General features: G+C 35.1%; 2 protein-coding genes across 4 annotated transcripts; one reads left to right on the top strand and one right to left on the bottom strand.

The window, feature by feature from the left end:
- The first annotated feature begins 4481 nt into the window (after positions 1-4481).
- On the top strand, positions 4482-5927 carry LOC111369926. Of its 3 annotated transcripts, none has more exons than XM_022991659.1 (4): positions 4482-4655; positions 4774-4861; positions 4948-5449; positions 5554-5927. In XM_022991659.1, exons 1-4 carry the CDS (start codon positions 4628-4630, stop codon positions 5803-5805), a joined length of 870 nt encoding a protein of 289 aa, XP_022847427.1. In that variant the 5' UTR covers positions 4482-4627; the 3' UTR covers positions 5806-5927. The 3 variants fall into 3 exon arrangements, with proteins under 3 accessions (XP_022847427.1, XP_022847425.1, XP_022847424.1); XM_022991657.1 differs by having other exon boundaries at positions 4771-4861; XM_022991656.1 differs by having other exon boundaries at positions 4762-4861.
- Positions 5842-12529, bottom strand: LOC111369925 (isovaleryl-CoA dehydrogenase, mitochondrial). Its single transcript, XM_022991655.1, has 15 exons — positions 12301-12529; positions 11074-11157; positions 10901-10958; positions 10007-10131; positions 9876-9920; positions 9474-9522; positions 9262-9371; positions 8801-8877; positions 8169-8219; positions 8002-8066; positions 7073-7227; positions 6944-6984; positions 6813-6867; positions 6641-6697; positions 5842-6275 (listed from the first exon to the last, which is right to left on the bottom strand). Exons 1-15 carry the CDS (start codon positions 12523-12525, stop codon positions 6129-6131), a joined length of 1344 nt encoding a protein of 447 aa, XP_022847423.1. The 5' UTR covers positions 12526-12529; the 3' UTR covers positions 5842-6128.
- Between the last annotated feature and the right edge of the window lie 7012 nt (positions 12530-19541).

Genomic DNA, 19541 nt, shown 5'->3' with positions numbered 1-19541 from the left:
CCAAAGGTCTTCCTATCAGATCGGTATCTTTTGGTTTATTTCTTTTAATTATTTTTTAATGTGATAAATATAAAATTATTATTTTACCCTTTGAAATTATAAAGAAATCGGTCAGACTTAATATTTTGGTCAACTAACAGTAAATTGAATGTTTTACATCCATTGGATCCTTAGCTGCTACGATTAAAAGGTTAGAGAAAAGTCTGTCAATGTTTGAAAGGTTTGGAGCTTTTGTTCCCTTTTTTTAAATTTGGACACGTCTCTATGAAAGAAATACAAAGTCCAGATGAGAAGAAAGTGTGGGCAAAGATACGTGTTTGATTGCTGCAAAGAAGGCAGAAGTGGGAGAGATGGGGAGGGATAGACGCTTCTAGGAATTTTGGTAGATGGTAAGTTGTTCTCTGTAGATAATGTCATTTTCAGCTTCTTACACTGTATGACTCTCTTTCCTCCCATAGGTCCTATCTGCTTTTATTGCCCGGTCTGCTCCCATGAAAACATTTTTAAATAATATAAAAATAGATCGATTTTAAAGGTAGATTCATAAATGATAATTTGATGAATTTCATCTTCATTGTATGAATGATCCAGGAGAAATAAGTGCAAATTGACAGCTGAGATGTCATAAGTGAAAGGGATAATAATGGACAATATTGAGAAGGTACAGCATGAGGCATTGAAGCCCAAGCACAAAAGGCCGCTGCAAGAGTCTTGCAATAAACCTTTCTACAAGCCTCTTGTTCAGCAACCTTTGGCATGATTGTAAGTTTGTTTTAATACTTCTTAAATGAAAATTCAATTTCTATTATTTATTGTAATTGTTCAACTTGCCACAATCTGCTTTCTTCTTATTAAAATTAGCTTAAAAGCATTGATATTTCCTCACCAATTTTTTGACTCCATTGTCATGCCTTGGAGATATATCTTCCATATTGTAATTATTTTTTCTTTCCTTCCCTTTTTTTTTTTTTTTTTGAAACACTATTTCCCGCTTTTGGCATTTGGTTGCTACTATTTTAGGTGAGTTGATCATGTATGAGTATATGAACCTAATATGTCCCACAAGTATTTTACACGCCATATTGGCTGGATGCTCAAATTTATTTCATTAGGCATAGGCTTATTTTGTTTGTGTGTATATCCAATCCCATCTTCAAATTAGCCTATGATTTTATATGTTGATACTTACGTGACTAAAATATGAAATATATACCTTACTTCTTGTGCACATGAAAACCTATATCCCTAAAAATACTCTGATTGAGCGATGCATTTTATTTACAAATTGTATGTTTAAATACTAAAGATTAGCAATTGCTTAAGCTTAGTTGAAAACTTAGTGAACTTTCAAAATAATTCCATTAATATTCGACCCGCTAACATCACGGGCAAAAGACTAGTAATGTGAAAAGAAGCAAATGCATACCTGCAAGGTGGGCTAATTGGAAAAGAAGCACATGCATACCAGATTAGGTATTTAGATGGATAATTTTGACTACCGCGATTTGAATGTCGCATTTTCTGCCGTTTCTCTGGAGAGTAATTTGATGGCTGCTTCTAATTTTACTAGAGTAAAATATATTCAATCTCATGGAAATCTGTTGCATCTTAATTTTCTATTTATTTGCAATAGTTATTTTTATCCAAATATTTTGTCAGTGAGCATTAAAATGAAGGAAAAATATGAAGTTTAGTTTTTGTATTTATTATTTTTTGTTTATATAAGTCTTTTATGCTTCGTGACAAATTTTTTGGACGAAAACTTATACGATGTGCTCATTAATGAAGAATTGAAGATAATAATGCAATACAAAAAATTAAAAATTAAGTATGATAACGAGCAAAAGTTATAAACTTATTTGTATTTAAAAAGTAGCGCTCATTTGTATTTAGTTTAATGTATCAAAAGGCTCTCGTATTTTCGGACCATTTTGGATGGCTGCCAAACACACGTTGAGGAATCCATAAGAATTGTCACTTATTATTATCCATTTTTATCTATTTATAACTCAAACCGTCAATATACACGTCCTAGCTTTTCTATCTCCAAATTGGTTTACGATCTTAATAAAAAAAGGTTGAACCCTAATCTTGAGAGCTTCCACCGCCCTGCCCTTAGAATTTTGTGAGTGAGGTAAATCACGAAATGTGCCCCAACAGGTCAAGGTACAAGAGTTGCTTGTACACTGCGCCTACAAGGAGTCCAATTCTATGTATCGGGAATCAAACTCCCACAGTGCGGCTGCCAGCAAGACGTGAGATAACCTCACACCTGTCATTTACATTACTGGAGTATGCCCCAGGGGCTGGTTTATGATCTTTATAAATAAGCAAGTTAGTGGTTTAACTGTGGTTATTGTTGTGCAACCAATTTCCAACTTTAGAAACTGTTCCGAATGTATAAAATTGTAACATTGTCTTCTCTTGCCCAATTTTTATGTAACAGACATTTCAAGAGGAATTTTTTTTTTGGAGGTCATTAAAGATTGATTGTGCAATTATAATAAAATATTTATGACCAAATCATTCATTTTTAATTATGAGAAACCCTCTCCCTACTCAGAAAATAATTGCTCGCAACCAAATATTCAATTTCTTTTCTACAAGTTTTGTTCCCATATGAAAAACACCTCTAGATGGGAAATTGAAAGGAATTTATTTGTTAATTTCATAGAAATTACGTTCTTTCATGATTAAGAGAGAGAGAGAGAGAGAGAGAGATTGACACGAAGAAAACAAAATAGAGGAAATAATAATTAGCAGTCTTTTGTAATTTATTCATGCAAATGTTTATTTCACATAATCATTTACACAATCTTTTCCAAATTGATGAGATGTAAAAAATAAATTGAAAAAAAAAAGGAGAGTTGTGTCTATTTTTCTTTCTTTTATTGGTCAGTGAGATTTTCACTCATTCTAATATTGTCACATCGTATTAATAGACTAATTTTAAATTTTGATGTACACATAGCACAATTGTTTATTTATTATCCATCGCATTTTGGATAAAGATGTTTTTCTCGTATCCTTGATTGAGAGATCATAATTATATTCTTTCTCCAGTTTGCCCGATATGAGATACCTCATTCAGATCAAATAGGTAACTAGATGTCGAGAATTGATATTTCTCGAAGAAATCTTCATATCAAGTTTTAATATACTTATTTTACAGAGTAAACATCCAAATTAAACAAATTAAATTTTTTGGGGTTTTAGTCAAAATTTGATACTTTCTCAAAAATAACGCAAACAATTAGTGTGTGTTTGATTGACTTTATTTAAAAAAAAAAAAAAAAAGTCATTTTGTCACCCAAATTCTTACTTTGGGAGTGTTTAATTGAGAATCTTTTTTCATAAAAAATACTTTTCAAGTTTTGGTTATGTGACCATATTTTTCTTATAAACAATGAAAATATTTTCTTTGGGGAGAAGTGATTTTTATTTTTCAGATAATTCACTATTTCATCTATTCCCTCTCTCTCTCGTCTATCTATTAATAAAAAATTGATAATTATAATATTTTCTAAGTTGGAAACTATCGATCAAACAGATTTAATTAATAATTTTCATACAAATAAGTTTAAGCAATTCAATAACTTAGAATCATTTTCTTTTCATGCAAATTTCATGCTCACAATCACACACACATTTAGTAAAGCAAATACATATTGATGAAAATTCTGTTCAACAATGATTCAAATAAAGAATTTTGTGGATTAGTCCCTATAATAATGAATTTAGCCCCAGTTTGAAAAACTTTTTTTTTTTTTTTTTTTTTTTTTGAGAAGAAAAGGAGTTTTGGAATATTAATTTTTTTTTGGAGAATGTTGGTTCAAAGGTAAGAAAAAATTTTAGATTTACGTGCAGAATATTTTATTATGAGAATCGACGGATAAAAATGGGTTTTATTTATTTTTTCTGTAAAAATAGTTGTCAAACAAGGGGCTTAGAAAAATTTGTAGTATAGATTCCAAACCTTTCAAAAATGTATTGTCATGTCTTAAGACTTTTTAATAATATCTAAGACCATGTTTGGGAGTGATTCTGAGAATTGATTTTTTGATCGTTAGAAGAAAAGTGGGGTCCACCAGTGAAAGAATAAGTCAAATATGAGAACTGAAATAGTGAAATAACGATAAAAAAATCAATTTGTTGGGGGAAAAAATTATTCTCAAACAAGCTCTGAATCTTAAACATTTAAATAAATGTGCTAAAGTCCAAAAAACAATTAGCTAACCAAAATTTCATATCCAAACATGTTGGTTCGGAAGGAGCATGTGAGAAATCCCCTTGTTGATGACAACTGCAATGGCTGAATATGCTAGGGGTAATGTTAATTGATAAAACTTCGGTCATTTAGGGTTATATGGACAGAAACCGACAATTAGAAGATTTGGGACCTAATGGCAAATTTTAAAAAGGTTTGGAGCTGTTCTGCAAATATCCCCTGAATTTATGATTGGCTTCCAATAAACTCTTTCTAAAGTTTAACAAAATATAGCGGCCCCTCAATTTCGAACCTGTTCCCTCCACTTTCAAGATTCAAACTTGTTATAATCCATTCGAAAAGGCAGTAAAAAACCGGATAACAAAGCAATTTCTTCAGTTAAGTTTTGCTGAATTCTCGATGGATCTTCATCCTACACCGTTTCCAGGTTTATTGTTTTCCTTTTCTTTTTGGGAAATCATTCTTGTTATTTTTGGCTGTATGGGTGAATGGGAAGAAGCGTGCAACTTCGAGAAAATTTCTTATACTTACAGTTATAATAGCAGGCAAGGATCAGGCTACAAAAGTGAAATCGAACAAAAAAGTATCCAAAGCAACGAAAATGAGTAAGGGGCCAGGGCCACCCTCTTTGAGGTAAAGTTTCGATCTGTCTTCCTGATCTCTAAGTGCACTTATACTGTTTGTGTTTTTGTCTGTGTGAAAGTTGATTAACGTTTCAGACAAAACCGAATCTTTGGAACTGCTCGGAATCCAAATATAACTTCGAAGCCAGTGCCTGAAAAGCCTACAACAAAACCCTCATCCATGGTGCTCCAAAAGACTGCGAAACCATTGCGCAAAACCCAATCACCTATTGATGTCCAGGCCATTCCGGAGACGGTGTCTACCAAGAATTCTGCAGAGAAACCGTCTCTGAAGAATTCTGCAGAGAAAAACAGGACAAGGCCGAAGAAAAAAAGCGTGTCATTTCAAGACAAAAATGAAAAGAATTTGGCGAAGGGAGATCTTTTGGAGCCTCAAACTCCAGTTAGATCGCCTTCTCTAGTCAAGCCTAGGCTTTCTGGCACGCCTTATCACAGTGCCGAGAGGTGCAGCAAATGTAGGTTCGATCGACTCGAGACTTCATCGTACTGGGTTGGTCAGATCAAATTGGCAGAGTCCGCTGGGAAACACTTTGTTACGGCTGCTTTCTTCCGGTTGGCCCTCGAGTCGAAAGCAGAGGTAACCTAACTAGTTTTCGAATTCCATCTGTGTTTTCTACACTGTTTCTGGTGCGTAAGAAATGCAATAAAATTTCTTGATTACTAATTATAATTTGCTGTTAGCCCTTTCGCAACCTGCGAGTTGAACTTAAAAAATATTTGGTACGACACGAGTACTTATCTGAGGACGAGGAATGGAGAAACCTGTCAGTTAACTATGGGCTACTAAAGGAAGAAAGCAATGCAGGTGAGGAAAATGAGAAGGCATGTGCAAATGAAGAGTCTGCAAGTGTACAAGATGAAGAGAAGGATTTGCAGAAAGAAATTTGCCAAGAATGTGAGATTGAAAGCCTTTTTAATTGTGATAACAAATAGTATCAGAAAGCTTTTTTGCTTTCAAATTGTGATAAATGTTAGAATACGAGAATGATATTTATTTGGTTACAGAAAACATCCTTTGCTGCAGTCGAATTCCAGAATCATTGTTTATTGACAAAGATGAATGTTTTTTTAACTTTTCATTTCCTGTTTCTAAACAAGATTCTCACCTCAGAATGTGAACGAATATATGCAAGAAAATGGATCTTGTCTGAGTTTTCAATGGAAGTCAAGCTGTAGAGCCGGTACCAGGTATCTGCTATATCAGGATATCAGAATATGAAGGAGCCATGAAACAAAAAGATTGAGCATCTTCTCCGTCACTGTTCCTTGAAGAGATTGCGACCAATTATAATTCGTCTAATCTCACTGGTGCCAGCTCCGATTTCATACAATTTGGCATCACGAAGAAGACGTCCAGTAGGATATTCATTGACGTATCCGTTGCCCCCGAGACATTGAATAGCCTGAAAAAGAACAATCGAATTCACAACATTGCTCGTGGTCTCAAGTTCTTCCTCGAGATTCAGTCGAGATAGAAGGAGAAATACCATATTGAGCCAAGATATAAAGTTGAAAATAACAAAGTTACCTATTTGAAAGTAATCTGATTTTACTGTCGAAATAAGAATTAATTTAAATAAACATAGAAAACAGAGACATACTTGAAAGCAATTTTAAGGTACCAGCTAGCGAAATACTAAAAACATCCAATGCAGCAATATGGAAAAATGAAATTCTAAATAATATCAAATAGATTTCTTCTAAAAACATCCAATGCAGCAATATGGAAAAATGAAATTCTAAATAATATCAAATAGATTTCTTTCACCTGAAGAGCAACTTGTGTAGCTCTTTCGGCAGCGTTAAGTATAACACCAGCACAGTCCTGATATCAAAATACATATATGAATTTGAAATGGAGCTGTAAAAACTATACGAAGACCGAAAGTAAAGATAATTAAAAACAATTAAACATAAGAAGCAAGTGGTATTATGTGCACCTGTGGATCAATCTTTCCGTTGTCACAATCCCTTGCAACAGAATACACATACGCCCTGTAACAAATGAAAAACTTTATAGCCATAGGGGGAGAAAACTCAATTAGATCCACTTGTAAGTTAAACATCCTACCTTGAAGATTGTAATGAAGTATACATGTCAGCAACCTTTCCCTGCATTTTGGGTCAAATAACTTAAGCAGAGATTCAAACAAAAGCAACACGAGAAATATTTTACTTTTCTTATCGCATTATAGAAAACCTGTATAAGTTGAAATTGTCCAATGGGTTGGCCAAATTGCTCTCGCTGTCGAACATAGGGAAGAACAACATCAAGGCAAGCCTGCATGAGTCCAAGAGGTCCAGCTGCCAAAACAAGCCTCTCTAGATCTAGGCCCGATAACATAACATAAACTCCTGAAACAGATAAGAAATCATGGTGAGGTTCTTCTAGCTTCAGTTATAACCATATATGTGCGACCTGAGAGAAAAGTTCACCATCCTCACTCCTCAAAGCCTCTATCAAGAAGTTGCAAGAGACTTAAGAGCGTGTTTGCTAAGCATAAACAATATAGTTATAAGTAAAAAAGTTTCAAAATAGATAATTCTTTTATTAGTCAAAGTTAGCAATAGTTAGTCAATTCAACAATAACTTAAGAGTTACTTTCAAAATAAGTAAATATTTTTCACTTAAAGTAAAAAAAGGAACAAAAGTAACATATCCAAACTTCACCGGAAATAAAAATTTTCTTAAAAGTAACTTTTACCATTTTTTGAGAGTAGCCAAATATGCTCCGAAGTCAATATGACTGTTTATTATCAGAATATATTTCAATTGGGGGGAAAAAGGGCTATGTCCTGAACACTGGACCAGAAAAGTACAGAAGCTGGAAAACTAGAACTCTCCATAACAAATATTCTGGCTCAGACATAAGACCTGGCAGTTCTCAAACATCTAACCTTTAAGGGGCAAGAAAATAATTCATTTTGGTAAATGTAAAAAATCAGGCCGCATTAATGTTTTGATTTCATTCTAATTATGCTGATATTAATAATTTAGTATCAAATGGAAATGAACATAAATTATGTGGTTTCCAATTACTACACTAGCTCCAAAAACCGGAAGTAATTATGAAACTTCTGGTTTCATGATGGAATTTGTCATTAATTGAATCATGTTAATGTAGATACCTTTCCCTTCCTGACCCAGAACATTTTCTTCAGGAACGAAGCACTTTTCAAAAACAAGCTCGCATCTACAATTTAGTTGATTACACATTTTAAGTTATCTTCTATGGAAAGAGAAAAATACAAATTCAAAGCAGAACAGTATTATTTCATGAGAAAATCAAGCTTACGTATCACTTCCCCGCATCCCAAGTTTGTCTAGTTTCTGGGCAGTGCTATATCTGCATTTCACCATGATTAGAAAAACACGTGAAGTTAAAAATTGCCGGCATGTTATGAGCTACTTTCAGCAATGCTCTTTTATTAAATGACCTTTTTCAATGGCCTCTCTCCAAAACCCAGATGCGCCTTAAGTATTGTCTCATTAGAGAAAGGAGGCACATAAAATGGCATCAGATGGGCGCATAATTTATTGGTCTTTTTGTGTCTGCTTATCATCTCAGGCTAAATAAAACCTTGCTAATCAAATATTTATTGAGAAGGTAACAAGCTATCACACTCTTGAATCTAAGAGCATGTTTGGTTTGCTTTAAAAGTAAGTCAATTTACTAATCAGTCAATTTTGCCGAACATGATTTCTGGAGTTACTTTTTACCAACAAAAAGTTGCATTTTTAGATAGAAGATTTAACTTACTTCATAGAAAAGTAACTTTTTTAAGCACAACCAAACGTGCTCTCAGTCAATTTTAGTGTGCTTGGCCTCTTATCGGACTCAAATGATCTAATCTCCGCTGTGACAGATTTTTACAAGCTAAAGACACATGTATTGATTGCATCTTCACAGTCAGAAACGGTGCGTACCCAGACATTCCCTTCTCAATGATGAAGGCCGTTATTCCTTTGGAGCGAGCTGCCATATCCGTTTTTGCATAGACAACCTGATCCAAACTAAATGCCAATTACAACAAGTGATGAAATCAAATCAAACAGATAAACGAAGGGAAGATAAATTTGTAGTAATAGTTACTATGTCGTTACAATGGAACACCAATACACCATAGAGTGCAACAGAAACAGAATTTGGAAAGGTAGTTTACATATATTAGGTAAATGGGTCTTACAACGCTAATACTAATGATTCGCTGGATAAGCAAATACGCTCTATAAAATTTATCAAGTATTATAAAATTGGTTTACATGTAATTAAATAGAAAGGAAACATATTGACATCTATATGGATAAATTGCAAAGAAAAAAGATTAAATAGTGACTGACAATCCAAGAATAGAATTTCAAACAACTTATGTGGTCAAGGACAATACCAGTGTCTGAGCTATTGGACCATTCGTGCACCACATCTTATTCCCATTCAGAATATAACCACCATCAACACGCTCAGCTTTGCATTTCATGCTAACAACATCTGAGCCAGCTAAATAAAACAAGCAGAAGTTGCTCAGGTCACACAAAAAACTTTCTACCTAGAAATTTTGTCTGACATTCATCGGGATGAAGAAAGTTTCAGATGAATTACCATTAGGTTCACTCATTGCAAGAGCTCCAACGTGCTCTCCACTGATTAGCTTCACAAGAATATAACAGATGCAGAAGTCAGCCACCCTCAGAAAAATGAATCTGCTACTTTCAAAAGTTGAGTTTAGGAGCTTATGACTTTTAGATCAAATTGTCTAAAAGGTATTAGGATTACACACACACATATTAGCCACAGAATTACTTGTTTCAATGATTAAGAAGTAAAAAGGATTAAAAATATCTTTGTCAGGTTTGCTACTTCAGTTAAACTGTCAAATTCCTTACCCTAATCATTCGCATTTTTTAAGTCAAATTTCAATATGAATTCAATTATTATTTATAGCAATAAAAGGCTACTAAACAATGTGTATAGAAAGATAAATTGATGTGATGGAAGTGAAACCTTTGGCAAATATTTTTCTTTCTGAGCAGGGGTTCCATGCCTCACCTACAAGATTATATATGTTATTAAAGTTTTTGATAGGTAATGATAAACAAGCCACAAAAAGTCAAAATATAAGTTTATTTAGTTACCAATTGATTAATGCATAGGTTAGAATGTGCACCATATGAAAGGGCAACTGACCCTGAAGCACGACTTATTTCTTCCATAGCTATGCAGTGATATAAATAACCTAGGCCCATTCCTCCATATTCCTCTACAAAAGTTCAACGAGTTCAGTTTTAATCACAATTTGTCAACACAAACACGAGTCTTTAGACGTTAGACGCATTAAGTGTGATCACTCAGATTTTGACCACAGAAAGAAACAAAAATTATGGAATAAAAATGTGCCTGCAACTCATCTGTCTTTTTCAGAAGATAATAGTTCCACAAGATACATTTTTTTCCTTAATGATCAGTGCACAGGTAAAATCTCCCTAACATAAGAGGGTGTTTGGACATCTCCCAAGTAGGTTGGTTTATCAGTTTTTAAAAAATTCTATATTGACAGCTAAAGGACCCCTGATTCTATGTCAAAAAACAGAAAAATAATAATTAACATAAGAATACGATAAATATAACTAGGAATGCAGTCTGAACTTCGTCCAAAGGCTATACTCTCAACTATTCACTTCCTCAGTGATAGTAACGCCATAACAAATTGAGTTAATATTACTTATGAATGCATGAGTTGTTTGTACAATTCTTAGCCTAATGGTGAACTTCAAATGAGGAAAGTCTGTATTTAACACAAAAATAGATCAAGGAAGATGCTACGAGAAATAACAAAAACTCTCAAGTCCATTTCTCTAATTAGAATCCTAGAACCAAAAAGACAGAGAATAGCCATGGTTTTTGAGGAAAATATAAAATTAACAGTACAGAAATTTTTTGCATTCGTTTCTGTAAACAATAAATATATTGTCTACAAACTAGAGCAATATAAAGCAGAGCTGATGATATATTGTGGTGAGAGGTTCTACCAGGAGCAGTGATTCCATGGAGACTAAAATCACCCATCAATTTCCATAAATTAACTTCCTGATATGAGAAAAATGAAAGAAATAAAAATAATAATAAATTATATTTTCTAACAAAGTGCAAGTGGAATTATGTAAATTCCAGTTGAATATAGACCAAGTGCAATTATGTCAACCTTGGGAAAATAATTTGTTCTATCTATTTCTGAGGCATAAGGGGCAATATTTTCTTGAGCAAACTGAGCCACACTTTCCTTAAACTGTAAACACCACAACAAATAACTTGTTAAAGAGAACGTTAACTGAGAAAATGTAACTAAATAAGAGGTTATCACAGTACATACTGTTCAATAAGACAATCCATAAATGGTATCGAATTGAATTGAATCCAAAACTTAACTTGCTAAATCTTTGGTGGCATCAGAGAGATGCTAACAGTGATCATATAATTCTGACTCTACGAAGTCATTTAATCTTATACAGCAACTGAAGAGGTAACATAGAATTAATGAAACTAAGGTTTATTGTTTGACTAGTTGGTGAATATAGATTAATGCATGTGTACGGTTCGGTATCAACACATTCAAACAACCCACCTCGACCCTCAACCCCAGCAAAATACCCCACCCCCACCCCGATTCCCTAACTGGACGAGGACAGGGAACATGTCCCTGCCCCTACTCTTATTTTTTAATTTTACTTAAATAATGTTTTTAAATGTAAATCGTAATTACAAAATTAAAAAATAATATGGAAAAAATGTAAATGGGGATATTTTAATATTGACGTCCGGTATCAACAAATTCAAACAACCTACCCCCACTCCGGCCCTGATTCCTTAACGGAGCAAGGTCAAGGAACGTGGTCCCTGCCCTATTATTATTATTACTTTATTTTTAGAATTTTTAAACGTGAAACCTAGTTAAAAAAGTAACAAAATTGTATTAAAAAGTTAAAATGAGATGGTGAATGGGGAAAATTTAATCCTATTCCCACCTTCAGAAAATCCACGACAGGGAAGCAAGGAGGCTGACTTGGGCTAAGCGATTTTTACTGAAATTTAAATCAATTCGAATTCAGGAGTCAATTTAAATTCCAATTCAAGCCATAATTCCATGCTTCCGAACATAGTCTCAAAATTTTATTTTATTTTTTTTGTTTATCATCGTGCTTAAATCCAAAAAGTCCGTACACCTAATCTGAAATCGAACTGCACTGATATCTCTTCTTTCTTTTTATTGACTAATCTTTTCATTACATCTTCTTCTGACAACGTCTTTTATTTATACTACTCGAGAAGTTGAAAAGATTCTTAATCTACGAGACAAGAACATAATTATGCAAATAAATACACCGAAATCACAAAAGCACGCATAAACACCAATAAAATTATACGACCAAACCTGCTTCTGGGTATCATCAAAGAGGAAGGAAGTAGAAAACGCAGTAGCAAAGCCTCGTTGGGGCTGTTTTCTGAATAGTGAAGAAGTTAGGGACCTCACTGCAGACAATCTCTGCATCTTTGTTTCTGTGAATTCAGGATGCTGATGAGAAATTGGAGAATGGGAAAATATAAGAGCAGAATTGATAAGAGTCGTAGGAGTGATGCATTGGCATTTATTTAACATCTTTATAAAGTTGTGGGTGTGTTTGGATAAGCTTAATTTTAAAATTACAAGTCATTAAAATAATTTTTTATTCATCTTTCTCTGTCATTCCTATCTTAATCATTTTGTACTTTTAACTTAGCCCTTATTTGATTTCCATTATTTTTTGACTTAGCCCTTGTTTGATTTTTACTTAAAACCTGTTCGGTAGTGATTTTAAAAATTAATTTTTTGACTGTTAAGAGAAAAATGGAGACCACTTGTAAGAGAATAAATCAAAAATTACGGTTAAAATAATTATATATCGATCAAAAAATCAATTATTTAGATGAAAAATCACTCCCAAACGGGGCCAATTTCATAACCATATATTTCACATCAATATATTACTAAAACATGCATTCTTAAGAAGAGAATGGATTCAAATAATCATTTTTTCTAGATATTGAGTTCATTGATGGAATTTTTGTGTTTACTATTGAGTTCCTCAATGGAATTTTTGCGTAAACTCTTTAGTCAATGCAAAAAGAGAAAATTATCGTTAAATTTAAAGAACAAATAAATAAAAATAAATGGAAAATGGAAAAGAAAAAAATAATTATTTGTGATTAAAAGTTATTTAATGGAAGTGCAAATAAAGGTATATGTGCCCGGGTCTTGTATACATAGGTTGTATCTAAATAAGAGTATAGTGAAGGTATGTATCGTTATTTGTTCACTTGCGTGCTTAATACTTTATTGGGTAAATTTTGTAGTAGTAATTTAAGGTATATATATCTATGTTTTAAAAAAAAAAAAAAATTGTAACAATGGGTATTTAATTTATATCACACATGATGGGTATGGTACATATCAGGTTATTTTTATCGTAATACTTTCTTGATTTTTCTCTTTTTTTTTTTTGTTTTTAGAAGAGAATTCAATTATATTTAATTTATCATCATTTTTGTCTCTCTCGTTTGGCAACAACTTGTATACAAATAAACTAGGTTGTACAATATATAAAATGAAACATATGAAATAAATGTTGGACTTTACTACATGAACATAATGGGCTACATAATGGACACGTGGCACCTCGGCATTGGCCGAGGCGCCTGCCACACCTCAGGCCCACAGGCGTCTCGTCGTGTCCATTATGTAGCCCCTTTTGTAGTCCATTATGTTCATCTAGCATTTTTCATAAAGATTTTATATCGTGAATACAAAAACACTAAAATATGGATGTAACTAGCCCTAAAAATTAGAGTTTATGTGGTATTAATACTTTGATAAAAAATTGTAAATTATTTAGAATAGTTTGAGTTCGTCACTTGAAATCCTTAGGAATCTGTATTTTTACAACTTAAATAGTAGAAAACTAATTTGTAGCTTTACATTAAAACATGATGGAGGTACTTCAAATGAAAATGTGAAAGTCGTGCATGTAGAAAATATATAACCCATGTATAATTCATATACATAAGATTTTACATAATATCCCGGGGAGCTACTTGGCTAAACTTAAGAAAGCACTAGCCAACATTTCTTTTGTCCGTTTCGAAAAATAAACAATTGGTTATGAAAGGGCGGTGGAACAACACCCTTCTGTTTTTTCGGTAGTGTTTGGCGTTTCCACCACTCCGTCAAGTATGCAAGATCTGAAAAATGAAGGCGGGGCTTTCTCCCCCGTTTTACCTTCGACGTAAGAATTAGTTTTTAGACTTGGAAGAGATATATTTGAAATTCAGATGGCTAAAACGAGAATGAGAAAAAATCTCTTACCTGTGTCACATCTGGGGGTATTTATAGATATTAGGCACTGGATAACCGCTGGGAGGTTGTGGTGCCACGTGTCCCACGTTGGTATTCCCACTACACCCACGTTCTAAGTGAGGAGTTCTTAACTTCCCGCCTGAAGATTGTACCTGTATCAGCGGCCATGGAACTTGGTCAATCCATTAAAGGTTTTATGGCTAAGTGTTTGGACAAGCAATATCATGCCCGTTGAGGACTTCGCTTAGAGGTAGAATGATTTCGAGAGATAATGGTAGAGCGCCCTTTGGGGGTTGTAGTAGAGCTCCTCCCGGGCGTAGTGGTAAAATGCCTTCTGGGGGTTGTGGTAGAGCGCCCCCTAGACGTAGTGGTAGAACGCTCCTCCCGGCGTATTGGTAGAATGCCCTATGGGGGTCGATGGCCTTGCATCGGAGTGCTGTGATCTGCTTTGCTTGTCATTGAGAGTGACTACTTCTACCAACCTATATCATTAGCCCCCTACCCCTTGTCGATGTTTTCGGCAAGGGGTAGCAATTTTAGGTTGGTTTGAAAGTTTTTTTTTTTTTTTTTTATGAGAAAGGAATAGTTCGTACTAGCAAATCGAGCCATATAAACACGATCGAGTGGCAATTCTACTGTACACATGGCTCCTTACCAATGGTCTTAATGTTGGAGGGAGATTTTCCTCCAATTCCCCCCCCCCCCTTCAAAAAGTTTGAATTCTAGTGTTATAAAAGGGGGGTAATTCTCATTCTAGAGAATCACTTTCATTTTCTCTCAACATCCTAGGCTTCCTCTCTTCTAAGGTAATTTTCTCTCATTTTTTAAATCCAAGGTCTTGCTTTAAATTTCTTCTCTTCATCTTCTTTTTGTCATGTATAAAACTATTCTTTCTTCTCCTTCCAATGAAAAAAGTGATGGGGGTGTAGTGATTCAACCGGACCTTCGTCGGAGGGTACCGGAGGGAGTCCGACCGACCTACGGGGGGGTCGATCGCCGACCAGCCCAGTTGGTCGACCTACGGCCAGCTCGAAGGCTGGCCGTCCCCCACCACCCACTAAGACCCGTGGCTTGTCCGGTCCTTCGATCCGCCCTTGTAGTGTCTCGCCCCTTCATCCGACGGATCCCTTTATGATATTGATAGTGAAACTCATTCAATTGATTCTCAGCCGTTTGTTCCAAATCTCCCGAAGAGACACATCGGTTCTTCTAAATCTCCAAACCAAAATTTAGAAATCGGGCGTGACCCTGCCGGTGAGGTTGTCCCCCTAGATATCCCAAAAAGTTATAGTCTCTACAATTCGCCACTTAAGTTGGAAAAATGTCTAGGTAAGTATGACCGGGTTGATGATTACGTCTATAGAGCCCCCGGTCCTAAAGAAAGGCTCCCCGGGTTCGACCCCCGTGAAAGGGCGGTGGAACAACACCCTTCTGTTTTCCCGGTAGTGTTTGGCGTTTCCATCACTCCGTCAAGTATGCAAGACCTGAAAAATGAATGCGGGGCTTTCTCCCCCGTTTTACCTCCGGCGTGAGAATTAGTTTTTAGACTTGGAAGAGATATATTTGAAATTCAGATGGCTAAAACGAGAATGAGAAAAAATCTCTTACCTGTGTCACATCTAGGGGTATTTATAGATATTAGGCACTTGGTAACCGCTGGGCGGTTGTGGTGCCACGTGTCCCACGTTGGTATTCCCACTAGACCCACGTTCTGAGTGAGGAGTTCTTAACTTCCTGCCTGAAGATTGTACCAGTATCAGCGGCCATGGAACCTGGTCAATTCATTAAAGGTTTTATGGCTAAGTGTTTGGACAAGCAATATCATGCCCGTTGAGGACTTCGCTTAGAGGTAGAATGATTTCTAGGGATAGTGGTAGAGCGCCCTTTGGGGGTTGTAGTAGAGCGCCTCCCGGGCGTAGTGGTAAAATGCCTTCTGGGGGTTGTGGTAGAGCGCCCCCTGGGCGTAGTGGTAGAACGCTCCTCCCGGCGTATTGGTAGAACGCCCTATGGGGATCGATGGCCTTGCATCGGAGTGCTGTGATCTGCCTTGCTTGTTATTGAGAGTGGCTACTTCTACCAACCTATATCAGGTTAATATATTCAAAATAATTTGTACGTATATAATAAATATAGTTAATTGATCTTATTCATTAAAGTCGGGGTGTGATAAGGTTCTTGAGGGATGAATCGGAGTTTTGGAATGAATAGTTTCAATAAGATTTCATTCTCGTTTCAATAAGATTTCATTCTCTTTAACAAAAGTTTATTTTTTGATATATTCTATCTATTCCATTACCGGAACAAGGAAGGACACATGTTATACTATGATTTCAAATCATAAGAGATTTCAATAAATGACATACGTATTCACTCTATCACTAATCAAGTCGAATCTGACGTAGACAAGGAATTGACATTTTCTATTAATTCCTACGGATGGGATAAAAAAACTATTCTTAAAGAAGTCAGGATTGACTTGGAAAATGCTTGGTTCTTTTTGTTGTTTTCAAGCCATTTTCTGTTTTTTATTTTTGAACAGTGAAAATCCGTTCTCTTTTCCATTTTTCAAAACGAAGTTTTGAAAAAAAAAATTGTAAAGAAAACGCAAAACGTCAAAATTCACGTTTTGGGCATTTCTGTACAAAACCCAAATATGGTTGAAAACGCGGAAAACGGGCGAGAGAAGCCCATTAAACCATCTCTCTTCCGTCTCCCTTCTCTCTTCCTTCAACCATCTCTTCCTCCTCTCTTCTTGACGTCGTTTTCGGCGTGGGAAGGCGACAAAGGTGATGGGCCAATGCCAACGCTGTGTGAGGAGGCGACGCTGGTGTGACCGCAGCGTCATGACCAATTCGCTTGGACCCGTCTCCATCTCCTCTCTCTTCGACGTCGGATGCGGTTTGGGGGAGGCAAAGTTCGTGTGTTGATCTTGGTTGATTTGGTGGTGGGACGTTTGATTGTGGTGGTGGTGGTGTTGATTTTGATTTCTGCGTTTCTCTCATTTCTTCTCTGTTTTCTGCATTTCTCCCCTTTGCTCCAACCATCACACGGTGTTGATTTTGGCAGTGGCTGATGGTGCTGGCGGCAGTCGACGATGGTGATTTTCAACAATGGCAATGGTGGTTGCGTTGATTTTGGTTGGCAGTGGTGATTGGTGGCAGTGTTGATTTTGGTCGGCTTTGTGGTGGTGTTGTGGTGGTTTATTCAATAAAATATTATCAACAAATATTATCAAAACTTCAAACCAAATGCGTTTTCCATTTTTGTGTTTTGAGAAAGAGTTTTATAGAATGATAAAAAGAACGTATTTTCAACAATTTCAAAACAAGCACTCAAAATACAAAATCCAAAATGAATTCAAAACTCAAAAATGCAAAATCGAAATACAAAGAGAATAGCCCCTAAACCACCGTTTGACAATCATTATTTGAGAAAAAGTATTTCGAATTGTATTTTTAGAAGAATGTGTGGTTAAAAAGTAAAAAAATTTTAATACTATGTGCAAAATATTTTACTATATGAATGTATGGTTAAAAGTGAGTACGTATAAAAAATAGTTTTCAAATAATAATTGTCAAACGGGGGCTAAATCTTTATTGTTTCTATTTTTTATTTTTTATGAAGAGATGAAATTTTTTTGTCCAAAGACTTCTTGACCAAACATAACTATCGTCACTTTGTACTGTGAATGTAAATATTAGGATTGTTCGCTTTGCTGTTTTCACATCGTTTTCTATTTCCGATTTTTCAAAATAGTGAAAACACATTCTCTTTCTCATTTTCAAAAATGAATTTTTGAAAATAGGGAAAAAAAATGGCTTGAAAACTCTAAACATCTAAAAGACGTTTTGAGCATTTCCCTAACTTTCTTCTGCTAAAACAAAGGAGCCGCCATTTTCCAACCATCTAAACTCTGACCAATCTTCTCCAAAACTATCGAATTTACATACTATTGTGAAGTCGTCAATCCCCTCTTCAATTACCACACAAACAACAACCCAAATATATACCAAAATCGATAAAAAATCATCCTCAAAAACTGATTTAGCGCAAACTGCTTCTGCCAAAATTTCGCCATTTTCCAACCATCTAAACTCTGACCAATCTTCTCCAAAACTATCGGATTTACATACTATTGTGAAGTCGTCAATCCCCTCTTCAATTACCACACAAACAACAACCCAAATATATACCAAAATCGATAAAAAATCATCCTCAAAAACTGATTTAGCGCAAACTGCTTCTGCCAAAATTTCCACCTCCGGCGACCTTCAAGGTCGTGCACCACCACCGATCGATTGCCCACCCTCATACGACTCCAGCAATGGCTTCAAAACTCACAAACGGCTTCCATAAGATCAATTGATTTTGGACATAATTGAAGGTGATCTATGGCAGTAATAGATGCGCTTTGTTGAGAGGAGTGGATTGGTGGTGATCCGCAATTCGAAAGGTGCCCGACGACGATGTTAATAGGATCGAAATTGTGAGTGGTAGCACTGTTTGTTGGGGCTGTTTCCAGTAGGTTCTTGGCCAAATAATCATCGGATGCAGTAGAGGAAGGTGAGGGGGTTCAAGTGATGCTAGGATCTAGTAGTCTAGGTGGTGGGTAGTGGTCAGTTTGTGAGGTAGAAGATAGCGACTCATGGATGGGGCGAAAATCGCCCATGGTAGAAGACAAAAAGAATGAGTAAAAGGTAAACGCATTTTCAATTTTATGTTTTAAGAAACATTTTTTCAAAATGACAAAAAGAATGTATCTTCAATAGTTTCAAAACAGACATTCAAAACATAAAACCAAAATGAATTCAAGCGTTTGTTTGAACCCCATTTTGAGGGGAAAAATAAATTTTTGAATAGTGTATTGATGAGAGATGTGTGGTTAAAAAATAAGGAAATTTTTTGGATTTGCGTGTAATATTATTTTATTGAAGAATGTGTGGTTAAAATAATGTCAAAATACTGTAGAAAAATTCATTTTTTCTAAAGAATGAAGATCAAACAAGGGCCAAAACTCAAAACTTAAAAATTGAAGGACGAAAAGGACAGTCTCTTAGCCTCCATTAAATTTCATTACATTACATTTCATTTTTCTCTTTCATATTTTTAACCACACATTCCATAAAATAATATTACACGTAAATCGAAAAAATTTCTTTCATTTTCAATCACTTATTTTTCAAAAAAATATTATTCCATCCATTTTCATTTCTAGAAAACCGGGGCTTAATTTTGCCAATTTCCTTTCTAATTTTGCATTACATACCTTACTGGGCCACAAA

Source organism: Olea europaea, chromosome 20 (assembly GCF_002742605.1).
Source record: "Olea europaea var. sylvestris chromosome 20, O_europaea_v1, whole genome shotgun sequence".
Classification (NCBI taxonomy): domain Eukaryota; kingdom Viridiplantae; phylum Streptophyta; class Magnoliopsida; order Lamiales; family Oleaceae; genus Olea; species Olea europaea.
Note: the sequence above shows the minus strand (reverse complement) of the source record. Positions and strands in the feature narration are given on the sequence as shown.